Source organism: Syngnathus typhle, linkage group LG14, assembly GCF_033458585.1.
Source record: "Syngnathus typhle isolate RoL2023-S1 ecotype Sweden linkage group LG14, RoL_Styp_1.0, whole genome shotgun sequence".
In the NCBI taxonomy this organism is placed as follows: Eukaryota; Metazoa; Chordata; class Actinopteri; order Syngnathiformes; family Syngnathidae; genus Syngnathus; species Syngnathus typhle.
The window spans coordinates 2652387-2676196 of NC_083751.1; the positions used below are offsets into that span (position 1 = coordinate 2652387).

Below are 23810 nucleotides of genomic sequence, written 5' to 3' on the forward strand. Positions count from 1 at the left end.
CCTGTGTACGACCGTTTGGAGTTTTCTGGATGTGACTGTACGCCGGCCTCATTCCGCGCAATGTGCCGGCGTCCGTGACTTCCACGTGGATGAATTGTGCTGACAACCGGCTGGTTTACCCAGACGCACGTTTACCTGACGGTTGAAGCTGTGACGTGTGTCCGTCAGTGTTATGGGTGCACCGGTAACGGTGGCCTTGACGAACGTTCCGGGTTGGATGTGCATTGCATTTATTTGAACGCAAATTTCTTTGGCAAGATTCTGACAAAAACTTTTGACATCAAATAAGATTTAATGCTCATAAGATGAATTTCGTCTGGAAAAAAATCTGATTAACCATACAGATTTGCCATGAGATTTTGCTTTTTTATTTCCCAGAAATGAATATTTGAACATTTACACTTGGTATCATGAGGCCAAGCATAAAGTCACAGTAAAAACAAACAAAAAAAGACATCAAAACACAACTTTAAAAAAATACCTGTTTTCATACAAAAGTTTGCCATTTGCTTTTTTCTTTTTTGAACAATAAACAAACTAAGAAAGGTATGAAATCTGCTGTGCTCAGGTGACTTAACCAAACCCTTTCGGGAATTATTAAAACATTAATAGTCAGCATTTTTTAACCTTTTTAACATGTATTCTTAATATCAAGTTGACTAACAAAGATGAGTCCATAGCTCTTTTTAAGAGAACACAAAACAACCCAAATCTTCTTTGTGACAACTGAACCTTGATTAATAAAGACCCTACCCACCCCATGTCCCACCCACGCCTGCGGTCACTGCTTTTGCTGCATGGCTTCTTTGCGTGTGGCGTCTTGAAGTAGCTGCGTGTCCACCTCGTCGGCGGGCAGCTGCACGTAGCGCACCACCGAGCCGCGGATGAAGCAGTTTTTCACTGACAACTGAAAATAACCATCACAAGATTTCCTGTCAGTCGGAATCATACAATAGTGTCAGAGTCTACTGGAATTGTCACACATTTTATTTTGATTGATTGATTGATTATTATGATGTATAGCTGGGATGACGTCATATTACTTACCATGTGTGGATATTTTTCTGGATCCGTGACACTGATGTCTGTCAGCTTGATGTTGAGGTACTGCAACAAGAAAGAAAAACAGCAACAACTTTTTTTTTTTTTTTTAATTGCGCGCAATTTGACACACTACTGTGTTCTCTGCAGGGACTTTTCACAACACGCGTTTCACAAAAAAATGCATACACAAATAAATGGTATTCATACCTGGTCAACTGAATGAAGCGTTCCACATATGCTAAATACAAAACAAAGGGAATAATAAGTAAAGCGATAGTTGCAATCGATTGGTTCACACAACGTTGTTGGTTATCACTTTTAATCAATACATCAAAATGTACCTTAGGTCGTTTTTAAGCTCCACCACCACGTCTTTGCCCACGAGCGATTTGAAAAACGAGTAGAAAAGCTGAACATAAAAATAGAGCACAAAACGACACAACCACGTTAGCCCGGTAACAAGCTAACACCGGAGAAGACGCAGTTAGCACACAAATAAACAAAACATGGCCTTCGTCGCAACAATTAGTTTCACTTAATATCGCCAAAATGCTTCAGGCGGTGACAAATTCATTCATTCGAGCCGGTTTTTCCTCACCATTGCTGCGCCGTTTTGATTTTTGCGGCGTTTGGGCTGACGTCGATGATGTAGGCTGACGTCACATGACGTCATTTCACCGCGACGGACTGTACCGATAAAGGCAGTTTTCCGAACCTCCGCTGGGTGGCGCCATTTGACAGGGAATGCGATGAAACGCATACATAGTCAGCTAATGTGCAGATTTGTGACTAAATGAAGTCAAATGGGCGCTATTTATAAAATGGGCTCCTCATTCATTTAAACATTTATTTCATCGGTTTGATGCGCAATAAAACACACGAATACAACAAAATAAATCCAGATTTGATGTTTATTGGAGAAATGATCAGAGTGGCATCAAACATCCAATATGTGCAATATAGGACTCCAAACATTCACTGGCTGCTGTAGAATGGTGCAGTACATTAGAATGATAGTAATTAATAATATTATTCAACTCAAAAGAAATGCAGCACGGCAATAGATCACAAAGAAGTGCAACCAGGACTCACATCACGGAATGGCCCATCTTGCCAACGTTGGGATGCACTGAAAAGAAAGGAAGACAAGCAAACTGGAAGAAAAGCCAACAACTGTTTTGCGAAGTGTGGAAACCACCTCCTTACCGTCTTTTTGGAGCTGAGTCTGGCCGGGCCTCGTTGGCGGTCTGTGCTTGCCTAGGAGTTCAGAGCTGTCCTTGTAGTCTCTGGGTTTGCGGGTCTGTGGATCTGGAGGTCCAGGGTTCTTTTTAGTGGGCAGAGGCGGTCGGCTGTTGACCACACAACCCTGCGAGCGTGTTGGAACCACCGGCTTCTTGTTCTGGGCGACAGGGACTGGAAGAAGAGGCTTCGACTCGGAGATGGTGAAGGAACGATTGCGAGGGGCGGGCACCGGGGGGCGTTCATGTTCTCCATCCGGGGGCTTCGCTCCAACAATGGGATCTGGCTGAATGACGGCTTTCTTCTGTGCGGCATCCTGGTCCTTGGATTGACTTTGTGATGTTGTCATGGAGCCATAAAGTGGATTGTCGAACATCTCTGCTGCCTGGATATCCCTGAGAGACACAATGCACATTTCCACCATGTTGTCGTGAACCGTGAAAGCAGCCACTTACGCTGGCTTCAAAGGTTTTCCGGTGGGACTCTTCTTGGTGTCCATCCCGGCTTGGCCACCTATGGGAAGGCTCCTCGGTGGCATGGTGTAACTCCAGCCTTTGTCAATCACGTTGCCGCTCCTGTAGGACACCTCCATGTAGCTCGGGTTAGCTATGTCATGGCCGGCCACGGTCCGGTCGCCGGTTTTGCCTTTGGAGTCATCTCGCTCCACTTTGACAAAGTCTGAGAGACAAAACAAAATGGATAGAGACGAGGTTTCCAAGGAAACGAAGCCATCGGACTCACCGTATAACTTCTCGGTGGGTTTGCCTTCGGAGGCGTGGAGCTGAATGCCGCCGGTCAAGACGCCGGATTTCTCGCCGTGGTGCGTGAGCGCCACTTGGAACTCGGTGTAGCAGAATTGGGCGGCTCGTAAGGCCACGCAACCCTCACCTTGGAACAAATGGAAAACAAAGAATCTTCTACTTTGCACTTTGTTTCATTTTCTGCCATCTTTACCGTACGACTCGTCCGAGTCGGTGGATTTGACGCAGATGAGGATGTGCTGGTCAAGAAGGTACTCGGCATCCGAGATGATTGGCGTAAGCTGGATATAGACAAGAGTCGCTCGGTTCTGGGACGGGTCCACGTTCTTGTAGCTGAATCCTTACCTCAACTTGATTCCCAAACCACACTTTGATGGAGCCGTCGGAATGCGCCGTGTTCTCGCCTTCGTAGGTTCTGACCGTTTCTGGAGGAATTCAGTGAATGTTCAGTTTTGGGGAGGTTCTGATTTTGAAGCCGATGCCGTTCGGGGTTTTGCAGTGTGTCGGCTTACTCTCCAAGCAGCTGGAGTGGTATTCGATGAAGAACTTGGTCTTGGACTTTGTCAGCAGGGTGGCCTTGCAGTTCATGATCTGGATGCCGCCTTGGGGCGCACTGTTTGGATCTGGAGAAAAGAAAAGGAAAATACACAACTCAGCTGTGTTGGAGAGTGGAAAGTCATCCAGAGCGTGAAGAAACCTCGCTTGGAGACAAACTGCGAGGCCACGCCCACTTCAAAGGAGGCGAACACCGGGGAGTGGTCGCTGGTCATAATGTCGTTTGTGCAGCCTTGCCAATCACAACAAACACGGGGAGCAGAATGTTACTATTTTTTTGAATAAATAAATACATTTTCCAAATAATATATATAGATGTATAAAATATAATAAAATAATATATATTATAAAATCCAAATTTTAAATATATATTATATTATTTTGGAAAAAAATCCAAATAATTGAATAGATATATATGTATAAAATATAATAATATATATTTAAAATTTTCCCCAATCATTTTATTATATTTTATATATATGTTATATTATTTTGGAAAATATAAAGGGCTGAAAAAAATTTCACGCAACTCACCGTAGGCTTGACAGATCACATGGACAAGAGGGTACGACTTCCACAGGACACGATCGCACCATGACGGCAAATTATATTTCGTCTGCGACATTTCAATGTAAACAATGACATGAGAGTATTTCTTTGAGGAAAAACACCAAAACTGCAAAACCCTAACGTACCCCTGTGGTTTTGGCCTTTGTGTAGGCGTACTTGTCACGAGTGTAGCGCTCAAAACGATACGTGGGGGCGAATGTGATCTCCTCCTCAGCTACCATCCAAAAAAAAAGTCGTTAGAATTTTTAAAAGACTGACTATGCTCAATCAAGACGTACCGAAATGCAGGAAGACTTTGTCATCGTTGATCTCCATGTTGAGCTGGTCTCTGCACAGGAGTTCCTGGTACTGCTGCAGTTTGATCTTTGATACGACGTTCTCAGCTTCCTGACAAAATGACGCCACAAAACACACGGATCAGAAGGAGCGCTAAAGACAGCGCCAAATATTCCTCTTTGCAATTTACCACATTTGGAAAATCCACACGATAGTTGAGATCACCCAGCCAGAAGAGGTGCGTGAATTGATGGGTGATATCAAACGGATTGAGCTTCTTGTCTCCCAGATTGAGGAATCGTAAAATGTTCAAGTAGTTTTGATTACGCCTGCAAAGACAGGAAGAGGTACCAGTTGACGCTACGGGCCAAAAAAAAAAAAAAAATCCACAAGTCGTGCCCACCTGAGCTTTTTCTCGCTCCCCGACGTCAGATGGCTGTTGACAAACCCGAAGGACGTTCCGTTGAACATGAAGGACACGCCCACTGCTCCTTTGTTACCTGAGTGAAAAGCAAATCCAGTGACTTCACCAGCACAGGAACATTTGACTCCGCCTACCCAAAGTGTTGGCAATCCCCGTTTTGACACTATCGGAGAAAACATGCGAGATCCTGTTTTCGTGTTCCGGCTTGGCCAGGACCAGAATCCGAATGTTCCACAGCGTTTGGATCACCACCTAGGAGAGCCTGGTTAGGACGTACGTGGGGTGAATGGTGTCACCTGACGCTGACCTGTTTGAAGCTGATATTGGTGATGTCCCTCAAGACGGCTTTCACCGTGTCGGCCCACTCCCTTTCGCCCAGAGGGTCCTCCTGCGTCCCGATGACGTAAATATCGTGCGGGATGTGATCGGCCGTGTCATCTTGCGTCTTCCCTTGACCTTTACACTGAAACCAGGAAGTGATGTTGCGAGGTGGACCGGCGTTTCCTGAGGGGACGTCGGAAAAGCTCAACACCAGAATTTCTTACCTACGATCCGGAGCGGAGATTCTTACCCATGTTCCAGGTGCCGACAAAAACCGTGATCATATCCGGTTCGGGCTTTTCGGAATGTTTATTCTTCATTTGTTGGAGAAGCTGACAGAAGCCTTCTCGTTTCTGACGTCGGAAGAAAAAGTGAGCTTCTTGGATTTCTTTGGGTTTTGAAAATGGTGCGTCTGACCTTGGTGTTGTCAAAGACGTACTCCTTGCGTAAGATCTTCTCTTTCTCCGTCTCCACCACGATGACCAGCTTGGCGTGCATCTTCTGGGACTTCACCAGCTGTCTAACTGGGGAACAAAATTCAGGGCCAAGGAATCGGGTCCATTGTCAGTGTGAGCCAGGAGCCACCAAAACCAAACAGATCCTTACTTTTGTTGTGTGCAAAGTATTTATCGTCAGGTCCATCTTTTGCTTTTTTGAAGTGAAGCTTCCCGCCTTCCACGTCAACTTTTAGAAACAACTTGGTGGAGATCCCCAGAGATTCTTGCTTGACCTTACGGGGGAGGGAGGGTCGATGATCAAATGAATGACAAAGCAAATATTTGCCAGAAGGTGTCAGGGGTACCTCAAAGACAACAGGAGGGATGAGAGACTTTCTGTGACCTCCTTCATAACCCACAGAGTTGAAGACCGCGTTTATCGCCTAAATGGAAAGAAGCGGGCGTTTTAAAGCTCAAGGTCCACGTCGGACCGAACATCTGTGATTACCCGATCCTCGATGGAGTAGAGCAGTTTGGTCAGTTGCTCCAGCCTCAAGGAGACCAATTGGTTTGGATCTGCTGGAATCTGAAAAAAAAACAAATGGTTGTCGACCTAAGCGGGATACAAAAGGAGCCTGCCACGTACTTGTTTTGGAAGCTTCCCGATGCCTGATGAGAGGTGCTGGTCCAACGCTCTGTGGCAAATCTCAAGAGCTGGTAGGATCCGGGAAATTTCACTGCCACCCAAAAAATATAATATTAATATTTGGAAATACATTTGTCTCAGATTTGCAGATTAGCGTACCTGTTGAGGTTCTTGCAGATGGCCCCGGTGAGCTTCTTGAGTCCAGGAAGGCTGGTGTTCCCACTCTGGACTTGCTCAGCATCGAGACAGATGCAAGTCCTGAAGTAGTCCGAAATGAGGGCTTGCTGTTCTTCTGGTATCCTGGAAATTGACGTCAAAACGTTTAAACACAAGAGCTAGCCGTTTAAGTTTGGATTTAAAAACCATCATACGTGGTCATGTCCATGTGTTGGAGCCTCATCAAGAAGGTGTCTGATAGGCTTTTTTCCACCTGGTCAGAAGACCTGGTGTCTCCATCCTTTAGGTCGTTGGCCATGAAGGTCCTGGGAGGAAGCTGTGGTGGAGGATTGTTGGACTCTGGAGAACAAAGCAGCTCTTTTCAGATCTTACCTTGGACTTCAATTTTTACTTGAATGTGTTCTAACCCGGTTCCTCGTAATGCTCCTCCTCTCTTTGGACGGCATACTGCAGATGAGTGATGAGTCCCATATTAGGGTCATGGTAGGCTTCCACCAGCTCTGGAAGCATGGAAAAGAACCTGATGGGAACTCCTTCTGATGCCTGGAGAGAAGATAGAAGAACACAACATTTTTTCATCTTTTAAAGTGGTCTGTCAAGTCATTCACTCCTATTGACGGGTATAGACGTCAAAGATCCATTTGAACTGAGTTAATAACACTCTCCACCAAAAGTAAGTTTCGAAACTTTGACCCACCTGGACTGACAGTTTCTTGTCTTCATTGGGCAGGATTCTGTACGTGTAAACCTGGTTCTGGAATCTGTGGTTGTCAAGTGCAACAATGTGACTTTCTAAAGAGTACAAAAAGGAATATAATGTCGTGTACTTACAAAACACACAGAGCAAATGCTCCTTGTATGGACTCGCTGTCCCGAATGAGGAAGCTTCCATCTTTGGCTGCTTTTGAGAGTAGATCTTCTGTCTTGGAACGAGTGATATAGCCATGACACCAAGCGTGCTGGTTGTGCATCCTGACTGCTCTGGCCTCTTTTGAATCCAAACGAGTTGACATTAAATGCCGAAGGTTTTTCTTTTTTTGGGGAGATTCATCTTTCAGTGCTCGTTCATTCTCACTTCCTCATTTCAAGCAGACACACAAAACCGCCCCCCACGTACACGCACACGCACACCGCACACACATGCCGCATATGTCACATGTTCATAAATGCAAATAGTTGCACAAAATGAAGTTTTTGTCATTTGGAGATTTTTCGATTGTGAATTTTAACTTGTATTTTGATGGGATGTCTGTTATGTGTTATAATGAAAATCAGGAACTGACAAAAAAAAAAAAGGGAAGTGCCAATAGTTCAGCATATATCTGAAAAAATAAAAATGTCTCATATGTGAAACAGTTTGAATTAGTCAACCTGATTTTCAACATTGAAGCTACTGTTATCTGATGATCAGCTTGAATGATTATAAATGCAAAGTCGGGTGTTAACAATATTCAGGAAGCACCGCTTGCCCTTTTCACGCAATGGACAGGAAGCATTGCAGAACAAGAAGGAGGAAAATACATGGCTGAAGAGAAACCACAAGCGGAGTCACGTGACATAAAAAAAGTTGATGTGCGAATGACAACCGCTGCCTCCTTTTTAACTTTACAGTAAAGCGTGATGGCAAAAATAATCGGTTTATAAATGTACTAATATGGCTCAGAGATTGACTTGCACATTTATGTCATAATGTTTATTGTTGGCAAAAGCTCACAATTCTCCATATTTATTATTTACAATGATTTGGAAGCAAAAAGTATAAAAATGTCATTGTGTTAGCTTTGCTGTAGCATTTTGGTTAACATACTTACAACAGTGTACCAGTATTTTACAAATACAGTATTTTTTTTCCCTCTTGTTTCTATATTTTAGAGAAAAAAAAAGTGAGGGCCGTACCGGAGAAAAAAAAAGCTGAATTTGAAGTCCAAATTTTATGAGGATTTGTTGATTTATACACCACTGGCGGAGCTAGGATCTTTTTTTTTCCCTTGGGGGGGGTCCACGGGGTGACCAAGGTTTTTTCAGAAACTTTTTTTTTTGTTTAATTTTCAGACAAAGCTGATTCAATATATTTCGTTCCAGAGAACAGTGTGAAATGTGGAAAATAATTTCTGGAAAAAAAAAAAATCGGAAAATAGCCCAAACTCAATTATCTGGCCTAACCCCGAGGAATCCAAGCTAATTTTGCAAAATCGGTGGCCTCGCCAGCCCTCTCTTGCTCCGCCTTTCTATCTCTTTCTCCGATAACTGGCAAACAACTTTTTGAACAGAAGTTCTTTTGGGTTGGTTGCTGCATGGAAGTCACAGAAACAATGTTTGGGACTCATTTGGCAGATCCAGTTCAAAATTCCGACTTGGCACTCACAGAGCTCTCGTGGGTCCCCTTCAACTCGGCGCTGGTCGCCCCGGATGCCCCCGCCGCCTTGCCTTTGCACAGCAGTCGTATCAAGGTGCCCCGGAACTTTTCCGCTCCGAACAAATAGATGAGTGGATCCATGGCGCCGTTGAGGCACGTCAGGAGCGAGGTGAGCCGGTTGGCCAGGCTCAGGCCTCGGCGTGTCCGGCACGACGCATCCGGGTAGCCGTAGCCCAGGATGAAGGTGGCGCGGCTGGCGTGGTAGGGGAGAAAGCACACCACGTAAATGAGCATGACCAAACCGATAGTGCGCAGCGCCCTCAGTTTTAGGCTGGGCTCCAACCGAGACCCTCGGTGCAGGCTGCGGATGATGAGCAGGTAGCAGGACAACGTAACGAGGAAGGGCGGCGTGAAAGCCACGGCAAGGGAAACCAGCGCCTTGCGGGACGCTTTCTCTCGGTAGAGCTGCAAGCAAACGGTCGTGCCGTCCACCTCCAGCGTCTGGTGGGTCACCAGCAGGGGCGCCATGGCGATGGTGACCAACGCCCACAAACTGAAACTGACGACGTGGGCATAGCGGGTACGCCGCACCTTGAGCGAGCGGACGGCGTGGACCACCGCCAGGTAGCGGTCGCCCGCCACGCACGCCAGGAAGTACAAGCTAGCGTACATGTTGACGTAAAAAAGGAAGCCGGCCAAGCGGCAGGGCACCTCGCCGAAGGGCCAGTGACCCCCCGTGAGGTGGTAGGTGGCCCTCAGGGGGAGGATGACCACGTAAGACAGGTCGGCCACAGCCAGGTGGGTCAGGAAGATATTGGCCGGGGACGACGTGCCGCGTTGGTGGGAGAAGATCCACAGCGCCAGGCTGTTGCCGTTGAGCGCCAGGAAGAAGATCAGGATGTAGAAGCTCCCGAAGAGGACGTTCTCCGTTGCCGAGTCCACCGTGCAGTTTGGTAACGTCTGATTGGACGGCAGCTCCGTGCTGGCGTACTCCATCTTTGGTATCTGTCAAAGAATATTTTGTTTTAATCTGTAAATTGACAATCCACAAAATAGATGGAGCGACGATTTTGGGGCTCTGCAGAGGAAGTCTTGATGTTTGAGCGAGTGAAGTCATTATTTAATTTTTTTAAACCACTAGTGACACTAGCATCTATTGTTGGGCAGTGTGGACCGGCCTGTGAGAAACTCCCCCCCCCCCCTGCTGTGCGGCGTTTCCTGTCTCTTCTGCTGATAACCGAGAGATGGCGAAGAGATTATCGCTTATGATTCTACACCAAGGACACCACGGTGGACTCGCGGTCAACACGTCTGCCTTGCAACTGGGATCCTAATCTGTATTTGACACGCTATCCGGGGTGCAAATATTTTCTGGGGTCAAAAGTTAGCTTGCACAGTCAAGACACAAAACGAGAACTTTGGAAAGCAAAGTGCTGAATGTGTCTAAATCGTCAATCGTACGTGGTAACCCTGAAATGACCTGGGTGGATATTCCCCAAGTTGCATTGATCTCAGATGGCGTTAAGTTTGACGAACACATTCCCACATTCCATTTGGGATGTTGTGTTATCTTTTTGGGACACACCTCGTGTTTAATCACCCTCGACTCCTGTCCCTTGGGAGCCCCCCCCTCCTTACCTCACTGTATTTATTTCCCTTTCATCCCCACAGTGGGATGGAAAGGACCAAAAGTGAATTTTTTTGGGGGGCAGTCACAAACTTGCAGATATTCAAAAGGAGTGTCGGGAGGAGGAAATACCAATTGCAGCCGGCCTGACCTTTTGGTGCCGTGTGCATTTGTGTGTGACGGCTTTCAATGAGGGGCATCGGGCTTTCAGGAGCTCAAATCGGGAAAAGTAATTAGAGGCAGCTGAAAGAGCGAACATTAGCATGTCACTAATCCAATGAGAAAATCACAAAGAGCTTGGTCCCAGAACTATTGGTCGTGAAGCATTTCCACAATTGACATCAAATGGATGAAAATTTCAAGTTGACAAGTTGTGGAGAACTTTTGAATGGATTGGATTATTGTGTACTGCAAAAACATACCATCAATAGCTTTTAGGCAATAGAAGTCGATGAAGAAAAAGTGGCTTACCTGATCTTCTCCGAGAAAGCCTGAAGGAAAAAGACGTCAGGGTGGGGACAAACGGGTCGTGCTTCTCCTTAACCTTCCCTCCCACAAGATGTTCTCATGGACGAGACGGCGGCTCTTTTTGTGGCTGTACAAATTGGACAACAGAGAGAGGGAGTCCCGACGGGAGGCTGGGGTTTGAACCCTGAACCCTCCCCTTTCTTCCTCCTCAGAGAGTCACTTGTTGCGCTCCACAATAGCCTCGAGTCAGACTAAGTGGGGAAGAATGGCATGCCTCGCCCGGTCGGGGACCCGCTCGTCGGACCGTTGCTCCATGGAAACCATCAAGACCCCCCCTCCCCTCGCTGATGGAGACTCAATTGACACGTTTATGAGCGAGATGATCACTCCAAGTTGCTGTCTTAAGGTTCCGCAGAGGAGAGCAAAACAAGAGTGGGAAGGAGAAGTGGACAAGGGAAGGGGTTGAGGGGAGGGGTTGGACACTCAAGAAACAGAGGCCCTTGTTGGTCCCCCTGCCTCCCGGGGGCACGCCGACTCACAACGGCCCCAAAAATAATCAGTCACATAGCCGGCGGCACAGATGTGGATCGCGGAGAAATATTTCTTTCATAGCACAGCTGTCCTTACACATCAGGCCTTTCTGCTCTTTGTCCTGGTCTTCATGCAAATGGACGCCGTCAATGAGGCCACTATGTACGCCTTGACATCGCTACCCTGTTAATCCAGCGCTAATTGGGACAAAGAATAGCGCCCCCCCTGCCCTCGTCGTGGCCTTCAAGTAAAGGCTTTGTCGGGGGGAGACGCTCAGTCTGCCGTGCGTATACCCAAAGCCCTCCCTCATCACGCTAGAAAAAAAAAAAAAGAAACAGCGTCTTGTGAAATTGAATGCATTGAGATGTTTCTTAGGGGTTCTTCACGGTGTTTGTTGTTGTTTGCTAATCTAAAGCGGGTCAGCTGTCCTGTTCTGATGGCAGATGTAGTTGATCACCTATTGTGGGATATTTTGGTCAGATTTGTTTTTGTTGTATTGAACTTTTTTTTGCAGATTTTTAGCAGAGTCGTAAATCGATTTTTAGATTTTTTTTTTTTGGCACAAATATTTTATTTTTTAACCCCTGTTTATATCCGGTGTGCCTTCTCTACTTTGCAGTTCGGTTCAGTCTATCGCGGGGATTTTATTTATTATATATATATATATATATATATATATATATATATATATATATATATATATATATATATATATATATATATATATATATATATATATATATATATATATATATATATATAATAAAATCCCCGCGATAGACTGAACCGAAATATATATATATATATATATATATATATATATATATATATATATAAAAATAATCTATTATATATTATTATAATATTATTTATTTATCTATTGCGAGTTCACCTGCTTACAATCTCCCACTTGAAAGCTTCTGGAGCATACAATGAATATTTATTTATGAAGAATCAAATCAGATCAAGCAAGTGACTAAAGGTAAATATGATTAGAAGGAACTTGAATAAATACTTCCAGCACTAGCATCGGTCGAGTTTATATATTCAATTTTTGAGAATGATTTGTCTCCATACGCAGTTGGTGGACATCAGTTGAAGCGTTGGTTCCTGCTCTGCACTGGCCTCCTCTCTTGCATGTAGTACATATTGACGTAGGAAGTGATGAGGTCGTCCATCTTGTAGCCCTTTTTTTTTTTTTTTTTTGACAACACACTTTGTGAGTCTAAGCCCTCATTTGCAAATTGGGAAGTGGTGAAGGTGCTCACCAGTGACGTTTCGCACAAGAATTTGTTGCCCTTCACCAAGCTGCCGATGGTCATGTGGAAATACGTGCTCCCGCTGCACCAGCTGGCGATGCTGGTAAACGGGTGGTTTGCCAACACTTCCTGCGTGGGAGAAGAAACATCTTAACAACACCGATGACATCCATCAACGTTCCTCAAAAGCGTCCGTCTGACTTTGGTTTTGGGGTGTATGATGGTGAGTCCTTGCTTGCTGATGGCGATGCGCACAATGTCCGGGAAATTTGACTCGGAGGTTTGCTGAAATGATGGAAAAGGAGAAGACGTCTTCATGGTTGTCGCGGCGATTTGAACGGAGGAGCGGGAGGAAGGATCACCTTCACTTCGAAGAAGGCGCAGCCGAACGTCGGCCAGCGACAGACCACCTTGAGGAACGCCACCTTGGCTTCGTCGGCGGTCATACCCGGTTGTTTGTTAAACGACTCTACGATTTTCTGAGGTGGACAAAAACAAACATGTGCTGCTGTTTTGGTGCGCAAAAGCTTTGAGATGGTCGTACCTTCTTCCACTCGTTCTCCGAAAAAGCCTTGAGCTGGTCACCGGGTACCAGTTCTTTCAGCATCTTGGGGATGCTCACAAACTGACTCTTGTCGTTACCCACTTTAATGCGGAAGAGCAGGGAGGCGATGTGGATCATGTCGTCCTTGGTGCACACGTGGTAGCCCCGCAGGTACTTGGGGACTTCCTGGAGAAATAAAAAAAAACATCAGCACCAACTATGCAGTCCGGTTCTGAGACTTGTTGGTTGTGCACCTGAGGGAAGTGAAAGATGAGGTCTGCCTCCAGATCTCTGCCAGGGATCACATTGAACCACAACTTCCTCATAAAGAAGACCAGGTAGGGCATGTTGACTTGACTAACTGCACAAGCCACAAATAGGCTGAAACAAAAATGTCCGCACGGAATGTCATCAGACTGTTGTGAGAATTACCGTCTTGAATGCGTTTGTTCTGCTTGGACCAGTCCGTGATCTGCCTCAGACTGTCAAAGAAGTAGTCGGCGTCATTCAGACTGAGGACCTACAAGGTGAGACGAGAGTCACGAGAAATTCTTCGTCAAAAGAAAGCGATCAAAAAGGACCTTGTCGTGCGTCTTGATGAAAATGCTGAAGCCGTCGGCCGTCGTCAGTTGAAGTTTGTTGGAAATGTTCCGAATGAGATCTCTGATTTTGGTGCTGGTCGCCACCTCGAAGATCTAGGGGGGGGGGACACACAGTGAGGTGGGTCCAACCTAAAGGGTGACACACCAGGTTGTCGTACCTCCCCCGTGTCATTGGGGAAGTGGACTTTGTGGAAGATCTGCGTGCTGTTCTGCTGGATAGCGTCCAATTCCACCTGGTGTGGCGGAAGCTTCCTGGGCTCCATTCTGTCATCAAAACGAGAGTCCAGCGATATTCTACACGGCCACGTTTTGAACCACCCTGAACTTCCCCTGACCTCAAAGAGCTCTGCAGTCGTTGCAGGCAGTCGGAAGCCAGCGGCTGGGTGCGTCGCGACTCCAGGAATCGCCGAGCGTGCTTCAGGAGCGACTGAGTTGGAGGAAAGAGGCCACAGCACAACCACAGCAGCTGCCACCCTTGTTCCAAGCTGAACCTGAAAATGGCGTCACGACGTGATACGACCCATCGTGAGAACGTGACTGCGCCTTACCGGTTGTTATTGCTGCTCATCTGCTTCATAATTTGACAGTAGATCTCATCTCGGAGAATCTCTTTTTCCGCGGCGGGCCCGAAGATCTGGTCGGTGAGTTCCAGGGGACTCTGCATCTGCTTGGTGGGGTAGTCGCCCATGTACTTGAGGATGGGTGGACGAGGAGTCAAGGAAGAAACATTTGGATTCTGCTGAGGCCATTTTCGGAGATGCGAAACGGCATCGTCGAGAGGATATCGGTGAAGGCCAGACAGGCTTTGTGGCTCAACTCGGAGTTGCCCGCCAGCTTCTTGAGGAGCGGCTGTCTGATGGGCTCGCGCGAGTTCAACCACAGTCTCTCGGGAGCTGCGTTTCGTGACATCACCTGCCGGTTCACGTCCTTTGCTGGCTGCCTGTAGATGGGTAGATCTTTTCTAGATCTTCCTCAGACACGTGGAGGTTGCGACAGAGGAGGTAACGATACCTGAAGTACTCAAGGGAGAACTCCCTCAAGGTCGACGGAGCAAGTCGCTCCACCGTGCCCGTCTCTTTCTGATTGGCCAGGATACTCTGCCGCTGGTTGGGCGGTAGGCTGAGCAGGCTCTGATGAAGAGACGGAAGACCAAAATTGAAACCAGCTCAGAGAAGATACACCGCATGGACCTGTCTCTGTACCATGACTTTGTTTGTGGGTTTGTTGAGCGTGGGCAGAATTAAGATGGCCTCCATGGGGACGGCCCCTGTTTTTCCCGTGCTATCATTTCTCCCATTTATCCAGCCGCGTTGCTGCGAGAACTCGTTGTCTTTGAGTATGACGATGAGCTCGCCTTTCTTGAAGCTGAGGAACGTCGGGTCATCTGTCGGAAGGACGGAGGCGGTTAGGGGTTAGACATGACCCCGGCCTGCGACGCCGCGACAAACCTTGCTTGTCCGTGTCCGTCAGGGTCACGGCATACTGCGAGCGCTCCGTCAGTCCGCTGAGGAACATGGTGACCAGCTCAGCCATGTTCTCGGCCGTGGATCCACTCAGCGTGAAGTCTCCTTTCAAAGTCAGCAAAGACACCACTGGGCCTTTAGCGCCTCTGGAGAAGAGAAGATGCTTTTAGGTACAGGTACCCTCAAAATCCCTTCCTGCTTTCTCATCTCGACCTCGTGGAGTTAACGCCGGATACTTCCGGGAAGGAGAGCTCCAGCAGCCTTTTTTCTCGCTCATCCAGGAAGGTGATGCCAGTCCAGTTGATAGCCACGATGAATTTGTTCTTTGGCAGCGGAGGACCTGGAAACAAGGAAGAACCCATTTGCCTCAGTTCCACTTTGATAGATGAAGAGTGGAGTCGTCGGGACGTCGCCTCCAATATTCTCTTGAGCAGTACCTACCTGACAGCTTGACCATCTCATAGAACCTAGAGAAGAAGATGGGCCACGTCTCACGGGCGTAATCAACCATCTCTGCCTTCACCGAATTCACATTTTGCTGAGAACTCAAGTAGGAACCCTTGCACAAAAGAAGCCCAACATCAGACCCAGCAGAGGCTCACGAGTGACAGTAGAGGGACGTAACTCACCTGAGCGTGGGCCGTGCTAACCATCTGCACCCATTTGCCTTCAGATTTGGCCTCCAGCAGGGCGTTGGTAATGCACGCCTGCACCGCCCCCTTCACCAACTCGCTGCCGTTATCCGAGCCATGCTGGATATAAAGATGCTTGGCGGCGAGTTGGACAAAGTCATCTTCCTAAAATCATGTCAGAATGGAACATAAAAATTGTTTACAGATTGGTACAAGTCAGGTCCAAGCTCACCTTCTCCATTTGATACTCCCCGAACTTCAGGCCATGGACGACCTGGCGGTAGATAAGATCGGTGCTGATGTCGTCTTCGGCGCAGTCGTGCCACGGCGTGAAGATCTCCTTGCGGAAGAACAGGCGCCAGGGTGCGTGCTGCTCCTGTCCGCCGCGCCGCTTCACCTCCTGCTCGCACTGGGAGATGGCGTCCATCACGTGCTCACGGCCACCGCCCAGGGCCCACACCTTAACGAAAAGACCTTACTATTACAAACTACTCTGACATTTATTTCATTTCATTTCGAAATACCTTTTCATACAGAGCAACATAGAGGGAAAAGCCAAAGGTGTCTTTTAACTTGACTTTGTTGGCGAGGAGCTGGCAGAGCTCCTTGGACGTGGACGCCGAATCCACGGAAAGGGTGATGGCGCGTCCGTCCATGAGCGTGACTGACACCACCATGGGCTTCTTGGTCCTGGTTGCCTGTCATAATCAGAGAATTGAACGAGCCTGCTCCGAGGAACTAAATGAATGGCGGTACCTGAAGCTCGAGCCAGGCAGGTGGCTCCCCTCTTGCGCCGTTGAGGAGTGTGCGACGCAGCCTCTCGGCACAGTAGGATGCGTAACCGCTCGGAGCAGAGCGGATGAAACTCTGGATGTACTGTCAGGCATAACGCACATTGTGTGGAAAGACAATGTCAAAAATGAAGCTGAAGATTATAAAGTTTTAAGTTCTTTCTAAAGTTCTTTTACGAACAAAAGATAAGACTATTTGATAAAGCTTCCGAGCGTCAAAATGGTGTCTCGGAGTTTCAAAATGGCCTCCTCACCCGAATAATCTGTTCGCTCGGCGGGAAGACGCCGAGACAGAGCGAGAGCAAGATCCATCCTCGGAAGTAGCTATTGCGGTTGTTGTTGTCCTGCAGCTGCTTGCAGATCTGGCAATAGATCTCATCCCTGAGGTCACGTCGCACTATGGCGTAGCCCACGATGATGTGAAGCTTCTCCAGAGACGTGAGGGGCCGGTCCAGGGAGGGACCCTCGCCGATCAGGACGTCGCCACCGTCCTCCTTCACCGTCTCTAGGGCAGGAGCCTTGGATACATCTGGCTGATCCTCAGACTAAAAGAGCAGTTGAAGTAAGGTTGAAGTCATTTCCTGAAAAAGTCGGAAAACATTCAGAGTATAACCTCTTCCGCGATGATGGAGGGTTTCCGGAAGCTGGACGAGGATTTGGGGATTCCGTTTTCCTGAACGCTGGAGGTTTTCCGAGTCCGAGACAGAAGATCTGTGAAGGTGGAGCCCTTCCTGTTGCGAGGAGTCCCTTCAGGGACGGTGTAGACCTTGGGATTTGGGGTTATTTCACCTGGAGCGGCCTTCTTGTTTCTGGACAGGAGATCCGTGAAGATGGATTGCTTTCTGTTTGGAGCGGACTCCTCCTGAACAGGAGAAGACTGCGGGGTGTTTTTGTTTCGGAGCACACGCTGAAACAGAAACAAATACAGATGTAACACACCGCGTGTACTACTGCATTTCAAACGTCTTTTACCTGATCCAGTCCGACCATGTGGCTGAGACGTCTGTTCTCTCTGTTGATGACGGCCTGAGTGACAAAGCGATCCTGTGACGAGCTTCCCTGGACTTGGAAATGATTTTTAGGCTCAGGAAGATCTCCCATGAATCGCAGGATGATCCACCAAACTGTCAAGGAGGCCTGGAAAACCACACAAGGACGTGAAGGAAGGGGCTTGCAAAATGATTCATGCTAACTTGTTAGCCGTTGCTAAACTAACGACTTCCCGACCAGTCTCGAATTAGTGAATTTGGAAGCACCTGCACGTCTCCTTCGTCCTCGTGGTAGAGCAGCGGGCGTCTCAATCTCTGGCGGATGTGCGAAGGCGACGCACCGCCCTGGAAAAACATCGACGCCAATTTGGAGAAAGGATAATCGTCCAGATCGTCCTGGTCCTCTACGGGCAGGTCTTCGTCCTCAATGCTGTCAATGTCGATCTCCTCCAGGAGAACCCGCTTGCTTTCCAAGGCCTTGAAAGCACATCAAAAATTGTTTTGACATCAAAGTAAGACTCGGGGGAGTTTTGTGGAGCCTCACCTCAAACCCATCGGGCGCCTGCCCCTCTTGGCCTCCCACGATGACGGGCAGGAAGCAAAACATGTCGTCCACTTGCTGATCCATCGTGGACTCAGACTGCGCTCGGGCCTCCATCTCCTTCTGCCTGAGCACATCCTCGAGATGCTTCTGCCGCGCCAACACGGCCAGACGCTCGGCTTCTTTTTCTTTTGCTGACAGATCCTGGATGGAAACAAACAGAAACGTTTAGAACGGTAATCCACGTTTGGGTCAGATGTTAGTCTTACGTTTCTCCTCATGTTCTTGACAGTCTTCCTGGCCAGAAGACCTCTGGTATGCGCCTGCAGGAAGACCACGGCGTCCCGCTTGCGTTTCCAGTCCTTTCGGGCCAAGTAGCCCCGCGCCTGTGCCTGCAGCAAGATGGCCGCCTGCCGCTTTCTCTTGTACTGGAGGTGCAGCTGGCGGGAGCGGACCTGTGCCTGGAGCCTGGCAAAGCCCTTCTGGACCTAAAATATATCAGATGAAGAGTGACGGATGGAAGAGACAATTAAGTTGTGCAAAAAGTAGTCAAATGTTAAACAGGCGGACAATCAAAAGTTTAGAGACGTTATTGAACTCACCACACGGTACGCTTGTCTCCCTTTGTGTCCTCGCCAGTGCTTCTGGATGACGAGAGCACCTGATCGTTTCTTGACAAACTGTTTCCTGCGAAGAGTCATAAAAACAGCTCATCAATAATAACAATCAGAATACTTTTGATTGACATCTTCTCCCCTTTACCTGTATTTGTAGCCTCGTAGAACCTTCTGGATCAAAAGCGCCTTGACGTTGAGTTCTTTCATACGCTCCACTTCCAGCATGGTGTCATGAAATTCCTAAGGGCCATTGTTTTTATGATTTTAAACGTTTTCCTTAGTTATCGTACTTTTCGTTCAAAGTCAGCTCACCTTCAGAAAGATCTTTGTCTTGCCCGTCTTCCAATCACCTTCTCCGACCAGCAGAGACTCGCAGATACTTTCGCAGCATTTCTCTTTGCTTTCCTGTCCACGGACAATCGGGAAAAGAATCATTTGAGAAGCTAAAATCACATCCAGAAAAATAATTTGAGCGGCTGAGAACATTCGGAGTTCCCAACAAGTCCACACACCTTATGCGGGTCACAGATGTAGGTCTTGAGAAGAACCCTGTAGCGCTCCAGGAACTCGTCAAATGTATAGCGCACCGGATAACCCGCTTTGCGGATGTTGATGGTCTCCATCATGCCCGAGTAGCGCAGCTGACGCAGGCACAGATCTCTGTCAAACAGCTGAATACACACCAAAAAAATCAGAAAGGGTCCACGTTTTGTGTCGTTAAGTTGCTTCGTTCTGACCATGGGCTTCTTGTAGTCGTTGGGTTTGATGCACCGGATGAAATACGGCTGACACGCCGTCAGAGTTTTCATCAGAGACTCTAAGGATTGGCGGAACTGACCAGTCAGCGTGGGAACTCGCTTTTTGCCGTCGTTGGCTTGCTGTTGACACACAGAAGATGAGCGGCTTTGGATTGTGTTTTCAAACAGGGCTAAGTTAGCATGACAGTTAACCGACCCTTAGTGAGCTTGTGGGTGTGTTGATGGTCAGCTTGGCATTGGCTGTCATCTTGGTGCTGTTGGAGGAAATGTCCTTGTGAAAGACCATCTTGAGTAATTTATTACTGGATGTTTCCACCAGTTGGATGAAGTCGGGGCTCAGGGCATCGCGGTTCTTCTCCAGGAAACCTTATTTAAGAAACATCTTAGTTTTCCCATCTTTGGATTTTGCGGTTTTTAGTCTTACCTTTGGAGTCGTAGTAGACCACGCCGGCGAAATGATTCACTCCAAATTGGGTCTCGTAGTTATTCTTGGGGGGGATGTAGATGTTCCCCTTCCCGTGGACCTGATTCATTTTTTGGAGCATGGTGGTATCTGTTCCCTGATGGATTAAACACAAAAACAGTTGGAACCGGCAATGTTTGGATTTAAAAAAAACGAGACATTTGGAGAACCTTGGGGAAGTTGCTTTCTTCATCAATGAGCGCTAGAATGTTGAGGGTCTTATGGGCGAGCACATCCAAAGTTTGCTGGTTGTCTTTGTAGTCGATGTGCTCCCACACGATGCTCTCTCGGGCATACTCGTCCTGCTCCATCTTGAACACGTGCTTGACGAAGAACTGCTGGAGCTGCTCGTTGGCGTAGTTGATGCAGAGCTGCTCAAAGCTGAGAAGGAAAGTCCAGTCACTAATTTGTACTTTTATTTTATTTGAAGTTACAAAAACAACAGCTCATAGATCATGGCAGACGACTCGGATTCTTGAGAAGGGGGAACACTGACCTGTTTGTGCTGAAGTTCTCGAAGCCAAAGATGTCAAGGAGGCCGATGGACTGACTGACCTCGTCCGACTCCCCGTCCGGCTTATGAATGGCACCATTGATTTTGTCCACCACCCAAATAAAAAGCCGGCCGTAAATAGCCTGGCCGAGCGTAAAGAAAATGACTTCTGTCATAAAGTGTGTCCACCGACGCACAAAAGCTTCACACACATGTACACAACACACACACACGTGATTCATTCACACTCATCCAGTATATTATCAACAAAACAAAATGGAGATCCCCAAATTCTAAAACCTATGTCAGACCAAAACTCTGAAGACTCAAGCACACATTGGAAAGGTTATTACAGGTCAAGGAGTGACCTTTGGTTACCTTAACAAAGGCGTCCCTGCCATCCAAGGCCTGTGCTGAGGTCAGAACTTTGGTCACGCTTTCCCGAATGGTCATGAAGGAACGCTGAGTAAAACTAGTCTCAAGAACTTTAGGATCCACCTAGAGGACAAGAGGGTTGCAAATCCAGCTGGCATGTGCTATCAAATATTTTTACTCACCTCCAAAAGTTGGCTGACCATGTCGAAATGCAATGACGAGAGGACTTCGCAACCCTCCATATTGTTTACGATGGTTCCTGAAATGGAAGGGAGTGACAGTTGAGAATAGTCAAGGCGGGAAAGTTTGAGATCTCACCGTCAAAGTTGACGTTGCCGATGTGCAGGATGGCGGCGAGCAGCTTGCAGACTTCCCAGGTGTCGTTCTCGCTGAACATGAGGATCTTCAGCGCAGAGCGGAAGTGAGCGTATTCCTTAATATCGTCACGACCTTCGCAGCTGGTGCACTTGCCCTGTTCGTACAAGTGTTTTCATCCAGGGGTCGAATCACCGCTTTTATACAAATATCCATACCATCGTCAAGTAGTTGTATTGCGCGGCGCTCCCGAGCGAAAGGATCTTCTTTTGCTCGGCCGGCATTCCCATCAGCATGTAGTAGAAAATATGGTAGTTCCTCTCCTCGTCTGCCTGGAAAGTCAACAGTCTTCAACTTCAGGGCAACCTGGGTGGATTTAGTTTTGCGAGCTTACCTGGCGACACACCCTGGACTTCTCCAGCAGGTACTGCTCGATGCGAGCCCCTTTGATGGCGCCCCCTTTGGTGAAGCTGATGTCAATGTACTTGCCGAAGCGGCTGGAGTTGTCATTGCGGATGGTTTTGGCGTTCCCGAAGGCTGCGAGGAATTCGAGGAAATGAGAAGTTGAGGAGATGCCTCAGTTTGATCCAAGAAAACCAGTGGCGCGTTACCTTCCAAGATGGGATTGGCCTCCAAGATCTGCTGCTCAATCCAGGAATGCTGTCCGCTTACCGCCGCTAGGAACTGCAGCATGAGTTTGGTGCTCTCCGTTTTGCCAGCCCCTGATTCACCACTGCGATGACGCAACACACACATTTTCAGAGGTGTCGAATCCAGGTCTAGAAACCTGGAGAGTCCTCAAACCTGATGACGCAGCACTGGTTTCTACGATTGCGGCGCATTTTGAAGAAACAGCTGTCTGCGATGGCGAAGACATGCGGCGGTAGCTCGCCCAGTCGTCGGTCCGTGTACCGGTGCACGTGCTCGGCCGTGTAGAGCGGCAAAAGCTGGTAGGGGTTCACCGCTACCAGGATGGAACCCGTATATGTCTGAAAGCATAAAGGTGCGGTCCGATTAATATCTTGGAGCAGGCGTATATTCTTTATCCTCTGTGAAGAACAACTTTATCATGAGAGAAACCCCCCCCCCCCCCCCATTGCATCACCAATGAGTCATGGTGAGTGACATTTACAGCGTTCATAACTACACGTGACAACTCTAGTCTCAATCTCACTTCAGTTTCCTTTTCCTGGTAGAGCTAGAATGGTCACCATGGAGATGAGTGATAAAACACCAAGAGAAGCGGGTCAAAGTCCAGGGAGGTGATTAAACTCCCCCAGCAAGGCGATTACGGCCTCATAAAAGCCGGGCGGGATAGACTTACGTAGATGAGTCCGTCTTTGTGGCGCACCAGGAGGTTCCTGAGGAGCCCGGCCTCGTTCAGGTCCCCCAGCCGAATCATGTCGTCCACGCCCTGCACCGAGGTGGGGTGCATGGGCCGGAGACCACCCTCGATACTTTTGGTGAGCTTGTGCTCCTGGAAATTGGGCGTTTTAATGAAAATCACCAAAAAGTTGGCAAGACTTTTATCGTACGGTGTTTATTTTTACCTTTCCTTCGTCATCGATGAGGTGAAGCTGCCCCGTGTCAGTCACCTTCACCTGGGCTCCGATGGGCACGCCGGCCCCGGTGTCCACCCACACAAAATCCCCCTAATTGATCAAAAAATGTGTTATATTTCTTCTTCCTCTTGAAATTCTACCTACTGTTCATCTAAAAAAAATGAAAAACTTACCTTGGACAGATGCATCACTGTGGGAATCTGGAAAAAATGACTTTCATTAAATTACCTTTTCTATCACGACGCACTATATGAAGTCAATCGAGAGATATTTATGACTTCTTATAATACCACATCCCGTGACTTTTTTTTATTTTTTTTAAGAATTACGTATGCTCATCTGGGACCTCTTTCGGACCCAAATTTGCAAATTTGAGATGATCTTAATTTATTTTGTTTGGTCTTTGTCGGGACGGCAGCATCTTTACATAACACTGTAATCTTTCATTAATTCATGAACCAATAGATTTTATTTTGAAGTTGGCAAAAAATGGTACCGCTTGTCCTTTTCGAAACAGGATGAACTTGCATTTAAAAACACAATCAATCATTTGGCGTTCTTAATATGCGAGGCAAGTCTTACCTGAGACTGTTTTCTCCTGTGAGCTGTTGCTCCCTCAACGACGCTGAAAAAGGAAGTCTTTTTTTTTACGACTCTTTGACTTTGCTCCTGCAGAACCACCCAGTGACAACAGTACATGAATCAACATAGACAACACATGGATGATAAACAAAAAATGTACTTGCCTTTTCAAGCACCAGTAAAATCTGATAAAAAAATTTTCTTAAAAGTTCAATACAACTGAACTGTACTTACCAAATTTTAGCTGGATTGTAAAAGTTTAAGCCACTGTAACATTACATTAAATCTGTGATTTTGTTTTACGCCACTAGAGGGGGCCAGAAGACGGGCTGAGGCCAAACTCAACTGGCAGTGCTGTTAATACAAATAGGAAAAAAAATGTTGAATATGAG

At 47.3% G+C, this 23810-nt stretch overlaps 5 protein-coding genes across 8 annotated transcripts in view; all 5 read right to left on the bottom strand.

Annotated features, from left to right (window-relative positions):
* Positions 1-156, bottom strand: part of lpp (LIM domain containing preferred translocation partner in lipoma) — a 69033-nt gene extending 68877 nt beyond the window's left edge. For all 4 annotated transcript variants that reach the window (XM_061297120.1, XM_061297117.1, XM_061297121.1 and 1 more), the window contains exon 1: positions 2-156. The gene's annotated coding sequence lies outside the window, so the exon portion shown is untranslated. The remainder of the gene's footprint in view (position 1) is intronic.
* Positions 157-345: 189 nt separating this feature from the next.
* Positions 346-1718, bottom strand: smx5. Its single transcript, XM_061297160.1, has 5 exons — positions 1643-1718; positions 1386-1453; positions 1252-1282; positions 1048-1107; positions 346-907 (listed from the first exon to the last, which is right to left on the bottom strand). The coding sequence occupies exons 1-5, from the start codon at positions 1715-1717 to the stop codon at positions 782-784; spliced, it is 360 nt and encodes a 119-aa protein (XP_061153144.1). The 5' UTR covers position 1718; the 3' UTR covers positions 346-781.
* A 219-nt stretch (positions 1719-1937) lies between these two features.
* inpp5d (inositol polyphosphate-5-phosphatase D) lies at positions 1938-7551 on the bottom strand. The gene is made up of 26 exons (XM_061297079.1): positions 7282-7551; positions 7148-7211; positions 6858-6993; positions 6645-6789; positions 6433-6573; positions 6274-6364; positions 6136-6213; positions 5993-6070; positions 5797-5920; positions 5608-5714; positions 5441-5543; positions 5177-5373; positions 5004-5121; positions 4849-4945; positions 4636-4774; positions 4448-4556; positions 4295-4383; positions 4134-4215; positions 3742-3831; positions 3557-3667; positions 3390-3469; positions 3238-3325; positions 3025-3171; positions 2739-2961; positions 2251-2678; positions 1938-2173 (listed from the first exon to the last, which is right to left on the bottom strand). Exons 1-26 carry the CDS (start codon positions 7461-7463, stop codon positions 2133-2135), a joined length of 3288 nt encoding a protein of 1095 aa, XP_061153063.1. The 5' UTR covers positions 7464-7551; the 3' UTR covers positions 1938-2132.
* A 577-nt stretch (positions 7552-8128) lies between these two features.
* Positions 8129-12007, bottom strand: gpr17 (G protein-coupled receptor 17). Its single transcript, XM_061297143.1, has 2 exons — positions 10905-12007; positions 8129-9811 (listed from the first exon to the last, which is right to left on the bottom strand). The coding sequence occupies exon 2, from the start codon at positions 9800-9802 to the stop codon at positions 8792-8794; it is 1011 nt and encodes a 336-aa protein (XP_061153127.1). The 5' UTR covers positions 9803-9811; positions 10905-12007; the 3' UTR covers positions 8129-8791.
* A 343-nt stretch (positions 12008-12350) lies between these two features.
* Positions 12351-23763, bottom strand: LOC133166793 (unconventional myosin-VIIa). Its single transcript, XM_061297068.1, is given in 48 exon segments — positions 12351-12619; positions 12701-12820; positions 12893-12976; positions 13054-13170; positions 13236-13421; positions 13490-13596; positions 13668-13755; positions 13817-13930; positions 13996-14101; positions 14173-14328; positions 14386-14539; positions 14623-14777; positions 14849-14967; positions 15040-15221; positions 15286-15446; positions 15514-15640; positions 15742-15859; positions 15930-16097; positions 16165-16392; positions 16457-16630; positions 16689-16808; positions 16978-17268; positions 17337-17630; positions 17696-17860; positions 17980-18189; positions 18257-18457; positions 18523-18741; positions 18856-18940; positions 19016-19110; positions 19183-19275; positions 19383-19541; positions 19608-19748; positions 19825-19994; positions 20053-20188; positions 20262-20472; positions 20588-20727; positions 20963-21082; positions 21142-21218; positions 21278-21431; positions 21493-21606; positions 21669-21811; positions 21886-22007; positions 22079-22263; positions 22599-22751; positions 22825-22926; positions 23010-23036; positions 23419-23476; positions 23478-23763. Coding segments are annotated over 48 exon segments (6813 nt in total). The 5' UTR covers positions 23546-23763; the 3' UTR covers positions 12351-12523.
* Between the last annotated feature and the right edge of the window lie 47 nt (positions 23764-23810).

Excerpts from the sequence above, each read along its gene's own strand:
- gpr17 (XM_061297143.1), bottom strand. The coding sequence starts at position 9,802 with ATGGAGTACGCCAGCACGGAGCTGCCGTCCAATCAGACGTTACCAAAC.
- inpp5d (XM_061297079.1), bottom strand. The coding sequence starts at position 7,463 with ATGTCAACTCGTTTGGATTCAAAAGAGGCCAGAGCAGTCAGGATGCAC. Across the intron at positions 5,921-5,992 it reads TCCCTCCTGTTGTCTTTGAG|GTCAAGCAAGAATCTCTGGG; the intron begins GTACCCCTGACA and ends CTCCCCCGTAAG. Across the intron at positions 2,174-2,250 it reads GACTCAGCTCCAAAAAGACG|TGCATCCCAACGTTGGCAAG; the intron begins GTAAGGAGGTGG and ends CTTTCTTTTCAG.
- smx5 (XM_061297160.1), bottom strand. The coding sequence starts at position 1,717 with ATGACGTCATGTGACGTCAGCCTACATCATCGACGTCAGCCCAAACGC. Across the intron at positions 1,454-1,642 it reads ATCAAAACGGCGCAGCAATG|CTTTTCTACTCGTTTTTCAA; the intron begins GTGAGGAAAAAC and ends TTTTATGTTCAG. Across the intron at positions 1,108-1,251 it reads CGCTTCATTCAGTTGACCAG|TACCTCAACATCAAGCTGAC; the intron begins GTATGAATACCA and ends TTCTTGTTGCAG.